Source organism: Leptosomus discolor, chromosome 15, assembly GCF_034619465.1.
Source record: "Leptosomus discolor isolate bLepDis1 chromosome 15, bLepDis1.hap2, whole genome shotgun sequence".
Classification (NCBI taxonomy): domain Eukaryota; kingdom Metazoa; phylum Chordata; class Aves; order Leptosomiformes; family Leptosomidae; genus Leptosomus; species Leptosomus discolor.
The window spans coordinates 15,576,375-15,595,817 of NC_141405.1; the positions used below are offsets into that span (position 1 = coordinate 15,576,375).

At 45.3% G+C, this 19,443-nt stretch overlaps 1 protein-coding gene across 2 annotated transcripts in view; it reads left to right on the forward strand.

Moving 5' to 3' along the window:
* CACNA1G (calcium voltage-gated channel subunit alpha1 G) overlaps window positions 1–19,443 on the forward strand; it is a 149,511-nt gene that overhangs the window by 121,974 nt on the left and 8,094 nt on the right. The window contains exons 29-37 of one of the 2 annotated variants that reach the window (XM_086473787.1): window positions 4,224–4,375; window positions 6,814–6,923; window positions 7,970–8,103; window positions 9,293–9,363; window positions 9,654–9,732; window positions 9,810–9,931; window positions 10,900–11,244; window positions 13,571–13,711; window positions 16,902–17,036. In XM_086473787.1, the coding sequence (XP_086329913.1) occupies window positions 4,224–4,375; window positions 6,814–6,923; window positions 7,970–8,103; window positions 9,293–9,363; window positions 9,654–9,732; window positions 9,810–9,931; window positions 10,900–11,244; window positions 13,571–13,711; window positions 16,902–17,036 (1,289 nt within the window). The remainder of the gene's footprint in view (window positions 1–4,223; window positions 4,376–6,813; window positions 6,924–7,969; window positions 8,104–9,292; window positions 9,364–9,653; window positions 9,733–9,809; window positions 9,932–10,899; window positions 11,245–13,570; window positions 13,712–16,901; window positions 17,037–19,443) is intronic. The other variant, XM_086473788.1, reaches the window with a different exon arrangement.

A 19,443-nucleotide genomic window follows, 5' to 3' on the forward strand; every position in this document is an offset into this window, starting at 1 on the left:
GATATAAGGGAATCAGTCCCAGGTGCTGTAGATGAACCTCCTGTGGTTCAATGAGAAATCTGGAGTTGTGACCCCAAAACTTCCATACATCTCTGCACTCACAGAGGGCTGCTTTTCTCTTTTTGTGAAGATAAGATGGAGTAGTGTGTGTGTGTGTGTGTGTGTGTGTGTGCTGCTGCCTAGTGCTTAGTGAGATATTGTAATTTTATTTTTTCCCTTTTATTTTTCCTAGTCTACATTCTATCACAACTGGAATCTTCTTAGTGGAAATAATTTATCATTTTCCATTTTGCTTTTTTTTTTTTTTTTTAATAAATCCATTCAGTACAATAAAAGCCAAGTAAAATGCTGTGTTTAAATAAAAAAAGTTCCTTCAGTGCAAACTACTTTTTAACCTAATAATATTCTTGATACAGTTTGTAAATCCAGCTGCATCACGGGCTCGTCGCTCACTGGTTTGCCGCTGTCCTCCAGATATACTCAGACCTGCAAAGTAGTTAATTCCCTTATTATAGGAGAAGGAAGAAGCTGGAGGAGACAGTAATGGAATTGTCCCACTCTCATGAATTCCAATTTCCCGTGCCCACACACCTCCGGCTCGAAAGTCACCTCAGGGAAAGTGGCAATTTCTCTCTTGACAGGGCTATGTTCAGAGGCAGCCGCTATTCGGAGATATTTTGGAGCTGCATGCCCAGCCCAATTCCCCCCCCAGAAAATGCAGTTAATGGGAAGACAGTGGCCCCATCCCCACCTCCCGTGGTGCCAGCAGAGACGGGCCGAGCCCTGGGACCCTCTGGGAGCTGGCAGTGGCACTGTCCGGCAGAAAACGGGGGTGCTCCAGCGCTGCTTTGCCGGTCACTGTGCTGGTTCACAGGTCATGCCCTAGGGCTGTCAGAAAACCAGCAGCACAGGGCTGGATGTCCCAAACCCGGGCTGTGACCACCAAGGCCGAAGGGAAAAGCTGGACCAGGCTTAGGAATGGGAAATGTTTACCCTGCAACAGCAACGGTCACCGCCTTTCTGAAAGGGCAGGAGGGGACAGCGATGAGTTTGGGTACCCCAAGACAGAGGCTGGGGCTGCTGTGCTCTGCCTCCCAGCCCTTGGAAAGGGAATCAGTCATAATCCCATGGGATGATGTCAAGAAGAGCACAGAACGTCTGCTTGGGGAACAACTGGAGTTGAGAGCCCATAAAAATGATAAGCTAAGGCAGAGTGTTCCCCCCCTGCCAGGCACCCACGCCCCTTGCTGGTGTGATCCCCTTAGCCCACCATCACCCCAGGTGAAGGGGCAGGCAGGACTCTCCCAAACCAGCTCTCAGCCAGCTGCAAAATCTCCTTCCTACCTGGGTTAGGAGGGATTGCTCAGGCTCCGCTGTCTGAGCTGATTTTCTCCAGCGCAACTATGTCTAAATTTGAGTCACTTCGCCCTCTCCTCCTCTCCTGGCCTCCAGCCACAGTGAAGCAGCTTGATTTACACCCTGTTTTCCAGCCTGATGTCTCGTAGTGGGCTTTTGCTGTATTTCCCCATCTTCTCACATTCTCATTCTGCCAATTCTTCTTTTGTTCGTTTGCTCTTCTCTTTTCTTTAATGCTATGTGTGCCGGGAAGCCAAGTTAACCTCTCTAGTAATAACCAAGACTAACCCAGAGCTCTTGTTGTTCTTGACACAGTGTATTGTAACAGTACAGTAATGTGGTGTTGTGTTAGTTGTGAAGTTCACCACCTGGAATTTAACAGATGTCTGTATTTCCCAAGATGTTGGTATTGTTTAGATTTTTACTGCAATAATTAGAAATGATACTGTGTGATAGGGGGCACGGGCTTCGCACCTGGACGACTCCACACGAGCAACATCCGACTTCTCTGCAGAACTGTGCAGGCTGGGTTAGACAAATGGTATTTTATACAATAGCAAGAAAATGGTTTATCTGTTCAGAAAGTTCCCTGCCCACCTAGACACAGTAGGTCTTTATCTATAGTCCTCGGACAGCATGCTGGCTTGTGTGTGGTTCATCTCGCGGTAATATCTGTATTGCACTAATACGCATGGCTGGCATGCGGAGACCGGTGGAGCGAGTGGCGGCGTGATTCATAAACAGGGTTGACAAATCCCCTCTCAACAAAGTTAACGGGGAAGGATGGAACATTTACTACTGGTAATTTTCTAAGGCTGCAAGGGAGGTCTGCGAGAGCAGCATTCGGAGACGTTTGGCTGTGGAAACCGGGGGGGCGTGTGGTGGGAAAGGTGAAAAGGAGCTTTGGGGTTTGGGAGAGGGGGGGTGCGAAGGGGGAGAAGCCTTTGCAGATATATGAACAATTAGCAACCCTGCTTATAAGGTCATGCACTGGCTAATCCAGGTGCAGGAGCCCTGCACAGGAGACGTTTTACAACCTCTCTCTAAATCCTCTCTCAGTTCTAACGGTGTCAGTGCTATTCTGTAGGATTTGGAATTACCTGTCAATCAAGGCTAAGAAAAAATTTGAATTCCAGTGTAATTATTCATAAGTAAATCCACTGCAAGGAAAGGCAGAAACATCGATATTTTTCTGTTTGAATGTGAATTATACATAAATGTAGAAGTAGTAAGTGATCCAGTTACGCTGGTGTTTCTTTCTGAGGTGATAAGTTGGTTCATAAAAATAGGCCCTATTCCTAACCTAATTGTATTCAAACATTTTAGTTAATTTGCTACTCATAATTTAGCATAATGTGATCGAGATATCTTGACTTTATGGAGATTTATGCAGATTCTGAGATATCTGACAGAGTCTTATGAATGAGTCAGCAGCTACCAGTCTGCTTTTTTGTAAGCACTCAATAGATTCAGCATGAAAATTCATTTTATAGACCTTTTCATCGATAGCATGCTTTAGCACTCAGGTACAGATCACCTAAAGCACACTGCAGATCAGAAAGTGAATATTAATACTGCCTTTCATTTGATGACACTGAAACAGAATCTTGGGCATTCCAAACTGCTACAGAATAAAACTGAGTGATTTGCCTCTCTGGTCCCTGGGCTGTAAGGGAAAGGTCTGTCTCTAGGCAAAACCCAAAACTTCACTGATTTTTCCGAATTCTGTTATGAAGCAAGGAGCACATGAAACCATTAAATCTATGGGTTTGATTGCAATGTCATTGGCTATTGACAAAGCGAATTCTATTTCCAGGCAGAATTTAATCTTCTAAAATTAATTTTCCCTGAGGGCAACCCAAACCTGTGCTTCATGGCTTCATTCTGCCCAACTTTTTGCCCAGAATAATGTATCAAACTCTACATTTGCTCAGCAGCACTAAATATCAAGCCATGTAATTCTTACAGCTCAATAATTTTCATAACCAGTTGATCATCTAATTACGAGAGTAATATTATACTCTGACATATTCAAGACAGTCCTTTCCACTTCAATCTGCATTATAATGCCTCCTTGAAAATTGTACTGAATTATATACTCAGCCTTGGCATTTCCTCATTAGAGATTAGGTGAGTAAATGAGTTTATCTGTAGGAACATTCAGGGTCTAAAGAGCGTGTGTCATCCCTGAGGCAGCCGAACACGGGAATGAGTGAAATCTGTACTTTGATAATCTTGTCTAAATGGAGGATCATTATTTTCTAATCGCTAAAGCTGACTGAGCAGTTTTCCTTGGTATTTTTATGGACCATTTTTCAGGGCTCTGATAGCCAAAGTGTTGAATTTTGTTCTTTTTACAGTTTATTGCAAAGAACATAGTATGTCTGAATTACTTCTCTTTCAAAGACCACCGCTAACTCAATGGCCTGTATTTTTAAGCCATCGTTAGTAAAATCTGTCCCCGACATCTGACCATTAACTGGGTTTTCAGATACTTTGGGAGACTTTTACGATCAGCAGAAACAAAAATTGTTGGTTTCATTTAAATTTAATTTAAATTTCCATACAGGGAAAACATTCTTTAGCAGCGCAATAATCCCAGCTCACCTCATCCCTGATGCCATAAGGCTGAGTATAGTGCATGTCCCACGGAAGATGTTTAATGGATGTAAGATGACGGGAGCCCTGCTGTATATTAAAAATGGTAACATGCCAGCAAGAAAAAAGGAAATAAAAAAGACAGCATGTTGCTGTAATCAGTCTAGAATTTACCATCTTTGGAGCTGGAAATTGAGGGTGCATTAACTTCGGAAAGATGCAGAGAAATGACTTGACGTGCCTCTCCGCTCTCCCCCTCCCCGCTGCAGAAGCACAGTGTAAGCCCTACTATTCGGATTACTCCCGCTTCCGCCTCCTGATCCACCAGATGTGCACCAGCCACTACCTGGATTTGTTCATCACCGGCGTGATCGGCCTCAATGTGATCACCATGGCCATGGAGCACTACCAGCAGCCAAAGGTACTGGGGCAGAGAGGGGGAAAAGCAGGAGGGGGATATGCTCAGCCGTGGGGGGTTGTGCTGGTGGGCAGAGTTAAGGCCAATTTTGCTGTTAGACCTTGGGGTCCCCATTCCCCATTCTCGACCTGTCCCTTTGCCCCGTGGAGCGTACCCATCCTACAGCTGCCTTCCAGCTCAAACCGTGGCTTTCTGTGCCTGGATCCCCTGGCACCTCTCCCTTCTAGTTAAGTGCAAACGGACTGCTTTGGAAATGAGGACGGGAGCAGGTTGGTTTGGTCTGCTAGATGAGGTCATCATCGAAATCTTCCGTTTGACTTAGGTTTTCCACTAAAAAAAAGGAGAAAAAGGAAAAAGAATAAAAGAATTTGTGCAATGTTTCTTTTTGCAAAGTTTCTTCTAAATCCCCAATGTCCCATAGGGCCCAATTTTCACAGGCACTGGTTCCATGCTGCTCTTTAAAATACATTTTAATATATTAGTGTGCTAAGTTCCTGGGTCTTTGTCATACTCTGAAAATAAAAACAGCCTGTCCTGGGATGTCAAGTCTCTTGTGCGTAAGAATGAAATGGAAATAGCTGCCTTTGCCATATAACTTGTACTTATTTTTATTAGGCACTTTCAGAATGAATAAATATAACACACAATAGGAGGAAATATCCTTTAAGACTAGACAGGACTTGAATACTTAATGTAAAAAAACACCCAAACAACTAAGACATGTAAACGAGGGGGAAAATATCCTCCAGCCTATCATAAGGAAGCCAAAAAGTGAAAGGGCACAAGCCCAGTTTATTTTTTCTGTTCAAGTCACCTTTAAATACCCTGGAAGGCTCCTTGCATGATTCAGTCATTTGGTGATGAAAAAGGTTGTTGGCTAAGGAGCCTGTATTGGAATCGCTCTAGGGCACGCGTCTTACCGCAGTAGTTTTGTAGCTACATTTTCTCTTGTATTATAAAAATGTTGGGCAGGCTTTTGTTTTTAATTTTCTTTAGGAAAATAACGTTTTGTCTCTAAGCCTCTGGTATGCAGCATCTGGGTAATAACTCCAAGCTTGGGCTGTGCTGAGATGACAGCACGGTTAGAGCCATGCACATGCTTGAGAGTCTTGCTGAATCAGGGCCCCAGGGTCTGGGTGAGTGATGGCTGGGATCCTGCAGATATTTAAAAGACTAAATGTACCAGAGAGCTTTATATCCAAGCTAGCGACGGCTTGGTGTGTTGGTGCTGAAAGGGGTTGGTGGTGGGATACCGTGGGATGCCTTGTGGATGAGATCCAAGCCGGCGATGCTGCGGCTGCCCCTAGAGAGGAGGGGCTGCAGTTGTGCATAGAGGTGGTTCAAGCAAAGAGCTATTGGGCAAAATCTGCTCGTGCCAAATAAAGATGCTCGTTTGCTGGCAGAGCTCAGGTCCCCTGCAGCATGACAGGGAGGCTCGTTCAGAGCCGTGGCTTCCTCTGGCGGCTGGGCTTGTACTTCTTGGGCAGGTGAGGGGGTTTTTGTCCGCGGATGCTTGAAGCTAGAGTGTAGCGTGAAGGCAGAGTGCGTGCCTTAAACCCCTTCTACAATGATTTCTCCCGCTTGGGGATCAGCAAGTCTGGGTTTTGGTCTGAAAGCACTCTGTTGCCAACTCCCACGTTCCCTAACAGTGCCCTGGACAGTCATTACCACCCTCATTGCCAGCCGTGACAAATTCAATGCGCATTACTTAAGAAGCCATGCAGGATGCTGCTACCACAGTGCTCCTTCACGAGCAGGACTTTTGTGTGATGAAATCACCTCTGACATGACTTGATGCCTGACTGTGCAAGAGTTGTGCCAGCCAGGAGGCACCTGTAGTTAATGGCCAGGCTGTAACTTCTGCAGAGGGAAGGGTGGGCAGGGGGAAACTCGAGGCGCTCGCTCCTGCTGGCGTGCCATTCCTCTTCCCTCCTCCGTGCCAAAAGCTCAAGGTGAGGAGTAAATGACAGGCTGTCACAAAGAAGCCATTTGGCCAGCGCTTGCATGGACCTGGCCAGCCCACAGCTCTTGCAGCAGTGCACAAACGAGCAAGTGGGATGAAATTCAGCTTTCTGCTGAAAGCACGAGGGGTTTTGCGCTGCCGACACCTGCAAATGCAGCAGCTCTTACCGCTCGCCCAGGCGATCCCAGCTGGGGCTGTGTTACTGCCGTGGGGTTTGAGTTGTGCCTTGGGTGTGTGTCAGCCCCTCCTGTGAATTATATCAGCTGGGGTGGGGCCAGGCAGAAATGCAGTCTGTGCACTCCCTGAAGTACTGGGACTTTTCCCTGGACATTTGTCGTCAGAGAGAGCCCACAGTTGGAGCCTTTTATATCTGGTTTGGAAATCAGTAGCTGGTGAAGGAAGAGGAGGGCAGGTTTGCAGGCAGCAAGGCGCCTCAGCAGAGCTAGCATCTAACCCTGGTCCTGTGTCCAAATCCCAGGTTCTTGATGAAGCCCTGAAGATTTGCAATTATATCTTCACTGTTATCTTTGTCCTGGAGTCTGTTTTCAAGCTTATCGCCTTTGGGTTTCGTCGCTTCTTCCAAGACAGGTAACAAAAAACTTGACCGCGGGGGCAGCAGCAGGTTTCTGGAGACAGCTGCCCAAGTTCGGTGTCCTGGACCCCGCTGCTCTTCCCAGTGGTGTCAGTCTGACACGTGTGAACGCTTTTTGGTGTTACTGCTTGAAACCTGGGTAGGTGGAGGTTTAGGATGCGAGTTGGAAAAAGAATCGTGCATGCCAAGGAGTGCGATTGCACCACTTTGGCCCTTGGGAGTGGACAAAATAGGAGCGAGTCTCACAGCGAGTGGTTGGTTCTCTTCTCACACCAGTTGTGTGTCCGTATAATCAAGAGGACCTGGTGAAGTGACAAAATTTGTGCCAAGAGTGAGAATCTGGTTCTGAGTGGAAAAGGAAGAGAAAAGGGACCTCTTTTTATGCAGATGCGGAGCAGCAGATGAAAGTGCTTCTTTTTTCTAGATTTTTCACTCTCTTACCTCACAAATACAGAATTTATGTCCTTGGTGAATCTTTCTCCCATTTTTGCCTCCTTCAGTGTTAATACCAAGAGCACTGGTGCTGAGCAGGATTTTACCTTCAGCAGATGGGGGTTGGTTCCACCCCTCTCCCCATGTTTGGGGTGTCTGTGCTGGGATTACGCCTCTCTCTGACCCGGCATGAGTCCTTGGGGTCTTTCCTTTGCCCAGTGTGATTTTTGTTGCAAGGACTGGATGCAGGGTCCGGTTCTTTCTAGGGCAGATCTCATGCTGAGGTCCGCAAGTGTCATGTCTAGAAGTGGCCGGACAGACAGCACGGTGTCTCCCCTGAGGTCTGCAGCCTCTGGGTAGAAAACTGTCCAGCTTTTGTTTCTGTTTCCCCTCAGTCAAGAATATCTTTGGAACTGGCTGATTTTCTAATGAGATGCATTAGTTATAATGATTTCATAACATAACTGCTTTTGTATAATACCCTCAGAAAAATGCTGCAGATCCATTTGAGTGCTAGAACCATTGAAATGACTGGAATTCGTGTGAAACAAGCAACCTCCCCTTGCCAGCTTCTTAGTGGATGTTAAACTTCATTTTGTGTTGTCTCCAGATGGAACCAATTAGATCTGGCAATCGTGCTGCTATCTATCATGGGCATCACTTTGGAAGAGATCGAGGTGAACGCTTCGCTACCAATTAACCCCACTATTATCCGAATCATGAGGGTTCTCAGGATTGCCCGAGGTGAGACAAATAAAGCAGAATTGGCTCGTGTTTGACGTGCAGGGTCCCCCCCAGGAGAGAGTTAAACATTGGGAAATGGTTCTGGGGCACATCCCCATCACGATGTGCATAGCTCTGGCATCAACGGGCTGTAAACAAATAAAAGAACAATGGGGGAAAATACTTGGGAGGAGCCAAAAAGCTGAGCCAACTGACCATGCGTTTCTATCTTAAGAGGACTTGAAGGCTGTGAGCTTAGAAATAAAGGAGAAATAGCTGTGGCTGTAACTCCCAGAGATATACCTGGGAAAATTATGCCAGTCAAATCAAAGTCATCTCTAACAGGGATTAGAGAACACAAGCTTGAGTATGTTGGCTTTAAAAGACAAGCATCTAATAAATTTAATTTCCCGTGGGACTTTACGTCTCACCACTTGGTGACAAAGCATGCCTCGTCACTCTGCATCCATCTGTCCCCTCAGACTTGTAACAGCACGTACCCGAGGTGGGAAGCCAGCTTCTTCAGGGCCTGATTTTTCAGAACAGGGAGGTCTCAGGGCCAAATGATAAAGACATAAAATGTGAGTGCTCAGGCCCTTAATAAAGTACTCCCAGGCCCTCCTGAAGGGCAATGTTGTGCTCTGAGACATAATTGCTCTGATTGCAGCCCCATCTAAGCAAAGGAGGAACTGGAGGAGAAATTAAATGCTGCTGTGTCTCAAGGTGGGGGGGAAACGTTTTTTCCTGTGCATTGGATCCCTTTCAGAATTAAAAATACATGCAGTTTCCAATTGGAAATGCAACCTTCTGGAAGAGATGTGTAAATCAGTTCCTCAGTGAATCATGTATGAAAGTGGGTAGTCTATGGAAGTGGGAAAGTAGCCCCAGGGCTGGGAAAGTAACTGCTCACGATAACCAGAGGAAGAAGGAGATGGGTCCAACACAGATAAAGTGGGCAAAGGAAAAGCCAGGCAGAGCGATAACGCTTTCCCCAAGTCTCGGGATAGGTGATGCTGCTGTTCACAGGATTTTGATAGTATCCAAGCAACCAGGAGCGATGCAAAAAGGCCAGGGACTATAGCAGCTAATGGAGAACACTTGCCATGATTTCACATCTCTCTTCCTATAATCTGTGGCTCCTGGGAGAGGGATTGAGTTTGTGCCTCGTGCTAATGCTGCCGTTACCGTATTACGAACGTGTTTTCCGCAGTGTTGAAGTTGCTGAAGATGGCTGTAGGGATGAGAGCCCTGCTGGACACCGTGATGCAAGCGCTGCCGCAGGTAACTCACTGCCATATCACACCAGATCTCCTCTGGCCCAGAGCTAATTTCCTATTGCAGAGGAATGCTAATCATTTTATCTTTGCTGTCATTAGAGAATCACATTTCCCTTCCGAAGCACAGTCTGAGATACAGTCCTCACATTGAGGTCATTTTTCCCCTGAAGCAATTTAAGTTTTGGATTAAAGAATACAGCAAGAAACAGGTCTGGAACAAAAAAATCAATGAATGTTCTTTTTTTGTTTGTTGTTTTTTTTTTTTTTCCCCCCCATTTCTTTTTCTCTTTCCAGGTGGGGAATCTGGGTCTTCTCTTCATGTTGTTGTTTTTCATATTTGCAGCTCTTGGAGTGGAGCTGTTTGGAGACCTTGGTGAGTCTTCCCGTGCCGGTGGAAGGGGTGGGAGTGGTGTGCGAGCGGGGGTCTCACGGCTGTGCTTGGTCCCGCAGAGTGCGACGACACGCACCCCTGCGAGGGGCTGGGACGGCACGCCACCTTCAGAAACTTTGGGATGGCCTTTCTGACTCTCTTCCGAGTATCCACGGGAGACAACTGGAATGGGATAATGAAGGTAAGTGATCCACAGAAAATGAGTGTTGTCTATAACTGCTTAATTAGAAGTTGTCCACACTGCTCCAGACCAGTAATGATGCCCAGCCAGGACACTCGCACCCTGCAGTGAGCTGGTCTCTTCATTTCTGCACTGGGCAAGATCTCTCATTCTATTCCCTCCTCCCAACAATGCAGTGCCTGTGGTTGCAGGCTGCTGGCATACTCCCTATATTCCCTTTTTTTAACCTAGGAGAGCAACTTAAAAAGAAGGGGAGGAAATAAAGGGACTCATCTCTTAAGTAAAATGTGACTTCAACTCAGTAACACGCATAAGGTTTATTTATTTCCTTAAATGTCTCCAGTTCCTATTGCTGTTGTTGGTATTACTTCATGGGTTTTTTTTTTCAGGGAAACTCCAAGTTTCTGAGAGAGAGTCTTTCTTAGGGGACAGCCAAGAAGGAAGAAGACATGCTATTGTGAAGCAATCCAGTCTGTGAAGACACAGGGTGCTAGCTAGTCCAAAGGAATTGCTTCTCTGTCCATTTGTAGCCCAGGGCGAGTGTTAGGTGACTGAAGTCTTAATGACAGGGTGTGAACTTGCAGAAAGAGCCTCTGCAAGCCCAGCAGCTGTGGGATATCTGATGGGTTGTAGCTGCACCCTGCTTTGCCCTGGATCCATCTGCCACAGTCTTTGTGTCTTTAGTCTCTGACCTGGTAAAACAGCCTTTCCTTTAGGAGCAGCAGCGTGTCAGTGCCTGTTGTTGCACACTCCAAGGGCAATTTCCTCTAAGCTTGCTTGTGGCGACTAACACAGAAATGTAAGGTTTTACTGGCAAGTATTTTGCCATTCTAGACATGAAATTTGCCCGATCTTATCAGTTTTCTTCATGAAAGGAGAACTCATTGCAGCCAGATGACCAGGCGGCCAACCGAGGTCCATGCTGGAACCTCTTCACATCCCTCCATCATTTCCCCCTCTGTTTCCAGGACACGCTGCGAGACTGTGACCAGGAGTCCACCTGTTACAACACCGTCATTTCACCCATCTACTTCGTCTCCTTCGTGCTGACAGCCCAGTTTGTCCTGGTGAATGTGGTGATCGCTGTGCTCATGAAGCACTTGGAGGAGAGCAACAAGGAGGCTAAGGAGGAGGCAGAGCTCGAAGCAGAACTGGAGATGGAGATGAAGACAATCACCCCTGGCCAACACAGCCCCTCGGACATCTTTGCATGGGCAGGCAGCGCCGGTGGAGAGAGGCCCGAGAGCCCCCGAGGATGTACCAATCCCACGCAAATCAAGGTGGATTCTCAGCTCTCATTAGTTTACCCTATGGTGAGAATCTCAGTTGGAGGGTGAAGAGGGCTTGACCTGCATCTTTGCTAGGGGAAGACATGCACGAATTGGCAATGAAGGAGTGGGTGTACCGTACGTCCAGGGCTTGTATTCCTCGCTGTCTGCTGACTGACTGTTGCGTGGTGTGGGAACCAATGCTCCAGGGAAGAGACCCTAGGCAGGTCTCCAGACCACCTTGATGCATCTGTTCAGAGGTAGAGAGCTTTGCAATTTTTTTCTGGAGATGTGCCCAAGCCACCAAGTTCAGAGCTAGCTCCCAATTTGCTCTAATCCAGAGTTTGGGCTAGGTCCTTTGTGATAGCAAAATCATGAGCATAATGTGTTTGCTTTTCTAATGCAGCCCATGAACCACAACATAAAAGAGGAATAAAACTTGGCTAATCTTTGCTTAAGTATTAAATTTGTTTTATGTAACCTCAATTTAAAATCCATCCCCACAGACAAGCTTGTAAGAAAAGATTATTTTAACAATAGAATAATCCAGAGGGGGCTCAAACCTGAGCTCACCAGAACTGGTGGCAAAACTTCCACCAGCCAGAGCACCGCCGGAGCAGGGCTGTAATGTGGTAGCTGCTATGAGCTGCAACAAGTCTCTCTAAAGGACAGTTTCTGGATGAAGACTCAGTTTGAGGAATGAGAAAGGTGAGGTCAAGACCCAGACAGGTCCTTTGGGAGGGAACCGAACTGGAATTATACAAGAAAAACAGTCCAGACTTTTTTTTTAGTCTTAGCTGATTGCAAATTGGGTTAAACTCTACACAGACCTCATTAGCTTTTATTACATCATGATTTCACAACAGCATATCTTGGCTTCTGCCTGAGGTGGACTAATGAGTATTCTAATGCATGAAAAACTCATTTATGATCTTTAGTCCAAGGGTGAAAAAGAGTAAATCCCTGCTTAAGCTTTGTTTCATTTCTTAAGCTACTGGAAATTTCTGGTGCCATTAGGAGTCACTGATGTCTGAGATGGAGTCCAAAGCTGCTCTTTGGCACAGGAAAAAGGAGTTCAGGGCCATATGGGGAAATCCAGACTTATTACTTCCTCTAGGAAGAAACAACATGTCCCAACTGTTGTTGTACATGTTAAGCAGAGTACTGGCAAACTGTCCTTAGCACTGTTGTCCTGCATCAGTCCTCACACTGGCAAAGAAAGAAATTGCAAGACAAATCAGTGGGAAGGATACCCTCAGCTCTCCAGTCCCTTAAACTTGTGCTCTCTGAAGGTGGCTTTGGGAAGGTCTTACTCTAGTCATAATCTCCAGAGTGTGTTTCTTGCTCTTTCACTCAAACAGAAGCCTCAAAAACATCCAGGAGATTTTATTCCGACTATTTATTCTCCCAGCCAAAATCTTCCGGAAAAATCTGATGCTTGAGCATGATAGCAGAGGAATACAATTCCCAGGACACGACCCTGCAAGGACATGTGGTCAGCATGCTGGTTTTGCTTGCCTATTCCCCGGGAGTTTTGCACTGTGTGCTGTTTGACTGTAACGATGGTCCTCATTTCATTGTACGTAGTAGACACTCCCTACGTGAAAGGTGCAACCCTTAAGTTGCTCCCGTGCTGCCTGTGAAAGCCAGACCCTGCTCTGTATAATGTCCAATTGTCTGTGCTGTGGCCAGCTGATTTGAAGTCAGCCAGGACAAGTGAGGCACCTCAACCCATGTCTGGCACGTGAATTAGTGACCTGACGTGTCCATCCTGGTCACCTGCAGCTTTCTGGACAGGCTGCTCAGCTTCCATTCAAGTCAGGTTACATTAATTTATGTGACCCCTGGATATGGATTTAGGTGTCAAATATTAGGTCTTGCTCAGAAATGTGGGCACTGGGTATAGAAACCTTACAGCAGTAGTGTCCTGTAGAAGTTCACAGCGCCAGGTATCAAGATGCTGCTACGCCAGCCCCATTATACAGCTCAGATCCCAGGAGTAACCGGCCGTGTGTGCTGAGAGCGAGGATTGTCCCCGAGGAGGGCCCTGAGCAGGAGCACCGCGGTCCCAGGGCGGCCAGCGTTGGCCCCGTCACTAGCAAGGTCTGAGAAAGCTGTTACTGCTCACCGTGATATTACTGCACTGTTCTCTCTCCTCTCCTGCCTCACCTCTCCTGTCCCGTTGTTTCTGTCACTGCTGTTCTCCCTGAACACTTCCGTCCCTCCCCATCCTTCTATTCTGTTTCTTTCTGCTTTTGTTCGTTGGGTTTTATACCCTGTCCTTTTTTCTCTCTATCTCTGTCCCTTGCTTTTTCCCTCTCTCTTTTTGGCTTGCTCTCTCTTTCTGCATGCTATACACCACCCCTCCTAGGAAAGGCACTTGTTTGATACCATATCACTGCTGATCCAGGAATCTCTGGAAGGAGAGCTGAAGCTGATGGACAACCTGTCAGGCTCTGTGTACCATCATTATGCCCTCCCAGCTCCCGAATATTACAACTCTGAGAACCAGGTTAATATTCCTAATTTCCTGCAAAGTCTCCATCCAAACTCGATTTGCCTGAGACCTTTAATAGAGCGTTAAAGTTCTTTACTTTATGTAATGTAGTCACAGGGATTTTGAAACATAAGTAATTTTGGCTTTTTCTGTGGGAGTTGAGATAATATCTTGGTTTATGATGTTGTATATCAATGCAAGGAGAAAAATACAGGCTCTGAGTTTCCCTCTTCAACTCAGTACGACGTATTTCATTGGGATTTACTGTGCGCAAACATTGAAGGGAAAAATGTACAAAATCCTGTCTTCATCCTTCAGTGGGGTTCTTGTATTTGGCTTCTTGCTCCTAACCATGACGAGGGCTCCGTAGCAATGTCAGGACACGTCTGCAGAGCCTGGAGTACGGTGTGAGGTTTTCCTACAGTGGAGCCTGAGCTGGTGGGCATCATTAAATGGTCTCTGTATTTTGTGCCTGCTTACACTGCATGAAAATCCAGTTTTGACTTATTTTCCTAAAGAGGCTTCTTGCAAGTGGGTCATTGTAAACTAGATCCTCATCTCTGATCTAAAGTGAGTTTAGAAGGCGAGGCAGCCCTTAATGATGCACTTAAGTAATCGTGTGCTCCAGTGCTTTCTCGAACAGGGGCTGTAATACTTGTTTAAAATTAGTTCATTTACTTCTTAGAACAAAATACCTACTTTCTCAAGCATGTTATTCTTTAGAGCAAATATTTTCCCTAAATCACAGCAGTGACCATAATAATAATTCGAGCATACCTATTTTTTCCTGCAGTTGGAACTGAGTAAATTCCATATTTCTTGATCTATTTCTTTTTCCCTTTCCGGCTAAAAATAGCAGATGTTTTCTTGTTAAGTCAGTGTGCTTATTTATGAGCTCACTGACACTCTAAATTATCCAACTCGGTGGTTCATTAGAGGAAAGGAACAAGCTTAGGTAAAATGAAATCCTACTGCAGATCTTTATATAGCGGGATAACAGGTCTCCCTCTGATTGCTGCGTATCACTTTCCAGATTGAGGTCTATTAAGCTGCAGGAAGTGGTTGCCTCTAAGAACTGCTGGAGGAATAGAGACGGTAGCTTTGGTGGGGAAGGCAGAGGGTCAGTGTGAAACTCATCGAGAGCTGGTTGGAAATTTTTTGTCACAACATTTTTCACCAGAAAGTGCTGCTGCAGCAAAAAAACCCGTTTTGTTTTGACATTTTTTGTAACGAAATAATATAGCATTCCAGTTTGCAGTGGCTTTTTCTTTTAATATTTAAGCTATTTTATTTTTCCCCCTGTAATTAAAACCCGTATAAATCAGCTGAATGTTTCCAACAAAATGTTTTGACGGCTTCAAACTCAATTTTAGGAGAGGGGAGGCTGAAGAGGGGGTGATGTTTTGTTTACATTTTGGCTTTCCTGTTCACACCATTTGTCATGTTCTCAGGCAAGTCAGGAATTTAGAGCAGCGCTGGGACTTGCTGAAAGCAACCTGATTAATAGCAGCTCCCAGCAGAGCAGCTCCATCAGGCAGGAGCTGCTGGTGTCCGCCACGCTCTCGCACAGCCTTTCCTCACACGCTTGGGCTGCGGTCGGTGGGTCCCCGTTAGGGATCCCTGTCCCCGTGCTGGCTGCCTTTGTGGCGATGCTTTTTTGGGGAGCCTCGGATGAAATCAGGAGCTCCTCTGAAGCATCTCTCTCATCCGTTGCCAGCGGATGACTGTGTTAGAGGAGATATCAAACCCGAGGTTAGATGAGAGGAGCCTGACCCTCTTACTTATCTCAGCTGCAGTTTTGAGCCTCTCAGGGTTCAATCATCACTGGGTTTATTTCACCCCACTGATGCCATTTCTAAGACTGAGAAAATCCAGCCCTTTGACAACTTAAATGCAACAGATCTGGGCCCCTGTGGTTTCTCTTGGAAGATATGTTGCTGTTGAAAGACTTTTCAAGCATAGAGGATAGGGAAAAAAAATTGCACAGTGAGAACTGAAAAGGAAGCACCTGGGACTTGTCCAGACCAGACGGCCCCTGCAAGCGTGAGCCAGGTCTGTGGGTTACCTGATGAAATGCTGTCTCCAGTGCTGTGGGCACCAGCCTCAGACACGTACCCAGGTGGGGATTTGGGGAGGGCTGAGCCTGCCCTTCGGTGCAAACACCCTTCCTTGTGGTGCCTGGCAGCGGGGATGCTGCTCTGGGAGAGATGCTGCAGTCCCCTTTCTCTCCAAAACCTGGAGTGACGTTTCACATTTCTTATAGAAAGAGCTCTGTGTCTAGGAAGGCAGCTTCATCGCTATTTCGATAAAGATTTTTATCAGTTTCTTGAATGCCTTCAGCGGGGACACGTTAGTGCAAGACGCATAGGTGCAGCGCCGGCGTGGCAGCGCAGCGTCTATTCCCAGCTCAGGTTTGCTCAGAGCCAGAGGAGGCTGTTGGGGCCAGGGCTGGAGTGCCGTTTGGGGGCTGAAAGACGCAGGAGGTCCTTTTCATAAGACAGTTATTGGTGCTTACCCAGGCGCTGAAGGCTCTTTAGCAGGCCAAAAATGACTTGAAGGCACCTGGAGTGCATTCGCTGACTAAAATCAAACCTTAAGTTTCTTCCCGTTCCCGTTTAGCCACTAGGAAGTTCATTGTAGTCCCATCTGCCTCTTGGGGAGGGGGAGGTCCCCATGCCCTCCCCAGCGCACAGGGAGAGGCACGCTCCATACCCCACCTGCAAGATGATTTTGGTGTTGGGGAATCTTTGTGGACTCAACCAGATTAGCTTAGAGGCCAAGCACATGGCATGGTTGTTGGGTAGGGACAACTTCAGAGACGTCAGAAGATCTTGAAGCCCCTTGTATTTGATCATAGCCAAGAGGATAAATATCTCTAGTATGAAAGTAATGTTACTTTTGCTTCTTCATCTAGACAGGAGAACAGCAAAATACAATGCTAGCATTAGTGTATGATTTTAAACTCCCTCCCAGATCATTGGTAAGCACTTAAATATGAATGTCCCACTCTTTTTTTCATTACTTTGTTATATTTCATTTCTTTAACATTCTGTCCTTGGTAACAATGTGCATGATGTAGCTTCTCCCACTGCAGGGATATTGCTTTAGTGTCTAGAAGTATTTAGATTATGATACTTTTTTTTTTTTTATCTTTTCCAAAAGCTTTGTGTCCTGGTTTCTTATGCTTAATCATCTCTCCCTTTAGATCCCTCTAGCTGAGATGGAGGCTCTGTCTCTGACGTCAGATATTCTCTCTGAAAAGTCCTGGTCCTTAGCTCTGACGGATGACTCTTTTCCTGATGATACTAACACACACTTACTTAATGCTCTGGAAAGCAATGTACATACACTGGTCACTGTATAGTCTGATGTTTACAGGGTTCGAAATACTGCTTCCACCTCTCTGCACCTGCCTAATGGCATTTTCAGTTCAAGCCCTTTTCCAAATAGCACCAACCTTTCCCCTGAACAGGACGTTGTCCTTAATGCCATTAGGTCCTGGGTTGTTATCATTCGTGTCCACAAACTTGGCTCCTTCTGAGGAACAAGTATTTATTTCTATTTTATTTTGGCGTCTCATGGAAAACCAATGTGTTTTCTACAAGTAAAATCAATAGTAAAAAAATGCTTTGGAAAGCGTCAAGGTTGAAATTTCCTCCCCATCTGAAAAAAATCAGTGGTGCTGTGTGGAAGAGACACCCATGAGCTAATGACTCATGTGTCCTCCGCTGAGGGGTCATCTACAACCCTTTGGTTTGTAATGGATTTTTGTCTTTAGGAACACAGGCACCACAAGGCTTTTTGCATGATTGGTGCCAGACTGTTTATTTTACAAATATCAGATGGGAATCGCTCCGAGATGCTGCTTCTTTTGTGAATTCTTACTAGCAGTCATCCCGCTGGAAGAAAAGAAAAAAAAAGTTTGGACTATTTTGTGTCTTTTTGAATGAAATAACCAGTATTTTGAGCCCTGCCTTAACCATCTCCTCTTTGAAACATTAGACATTTTTAGCTGTGTAGCGGTCAAGTGCTTTTTTCTGCTGTACAACAGACATAACTCCTTTTCCAACATTTTTGGATCATTTTTGTTTTATTTGTTGTTCATGTATCTGCCTTTGGATGTTTGTGTTGTTGATAAATTTCCTGCCATTCTAGTCGACTGTCATCCTAATTAGCACTTATTTGGGAAACATCTCGTAAACCGTGACAATATTTCCCATCATGCTTCATGGCATCACGTGCAAAAGATTTTGTAAACTACGTTTAACGTTTCGTATGGGACTTTTTGTTTCAAAATCAGTTAGTCTGGAGAGCTGGACTGAGGAGAGAGCCCTTCTAGTTTAGAATCAGGTTAGACAAACCTGTCTGACAGCATAGCAAAGACTCAAGGGTATAGCCAAGAGACGTGTTTCTTCTCCAAAAAACACCCCAGAACCAGGTTGAACAAAGTGTTTTGTGAATTTGTGTCAATACCAACAAGTGTTTCTTCAAAACAGTTTCCCAGACTCCTGAAAAACTGCAATCTCTCATTGAAATCTTTTCTAAATGCAATATTTTTACACTTCCTTTAGACACAGCTTTAGCTGAAAAAATACCTCAGAATGTTTTATTTAACTCGAAATAGATTTGGACTGGGATTTTTTTTGGTTCATGGAAAACTCAGATTTGATTTTCAGTCAAGCCAAAACAACATGTTTTTCAAAACTACCAGTGAACCAAAAAGTCATGTGCTCCCGCTGCTCCGTTTGTGAGCTGGACTCGGAAGATCATTTTGCAGCCATTTTAAAGGGTTTTCATGAAGTTCACTCACGAGATTTCCCCCGAGATGATCAGAAATTGAAAACGAGCCCGCTGTGGTATTGGAGCCTGTCAATGAAACTAAAGGTTCATTAAAGGTTGGGTTTGGATAGGATCTCGGATCCAAATGGTTTGGAATTTGAAATCTCAGGTTTCAGGCCATCTTTTCTCCTTTAGGCTAAACACTATGAAAGCTAAATAGCATAAACATACTGCTTAGGAGGGGGAGGCAGGGAGGAAGAGAGACATTCCCAAAACCCAGCTTTACAAGCATGCATTTCGCTCTCCTCCCCTGAGCTATATCAGGAGACTGCAGTCTCTCTTATCTAGGCTATATCCAGGTTATATCCAAATCGGCAGGTTCCCGAGGACTGAAGCTAATGCTGCATGACAGTGCAGATCCGTTTCCTTCATTAAATTTACAACAGTGGTCTTCTTTTTTTTTATCCCACTTCTTTTTTTCTTTCTCTCTTTTTTTTTTTTCTTTTTTTTTCCTTTTTGTAAATTCCTTTTAATCTCATCGTGTTTCTTGTGCAAGCAAAACGCTCTAGTGAAATTTTGATTTTATGACTGAAGGATAAAATTGCAAAAAAAATCTCAGTGTTGAGTTCAGGAAACCTGTAATGCACTGAGTGAACAGACGATTTGTCAGAAAATAAGATCTAAAGTTTTCCAAAAATGATCAGCAATGTAGTGTATTGGACTATAGTGTCACATCTTATTTCTGTGTTTTTCAATGGAGACCTTTTAAAGATGAAATAATTCTTTCTTTAGCAATATCCAGGGAAGTTGACTTTGCCTCCATTTTTGCTGATACTGTCCAACACAATAACACCCAAGAACATTTCTGGGGTGGAGATATTTCCTTATGAGATCAGACCTGAATCCACCTCATTTGATATTGCCTCTGGTGCTGCCCATTCCAAAAGACTCTTTGGCTGTAAAAACTC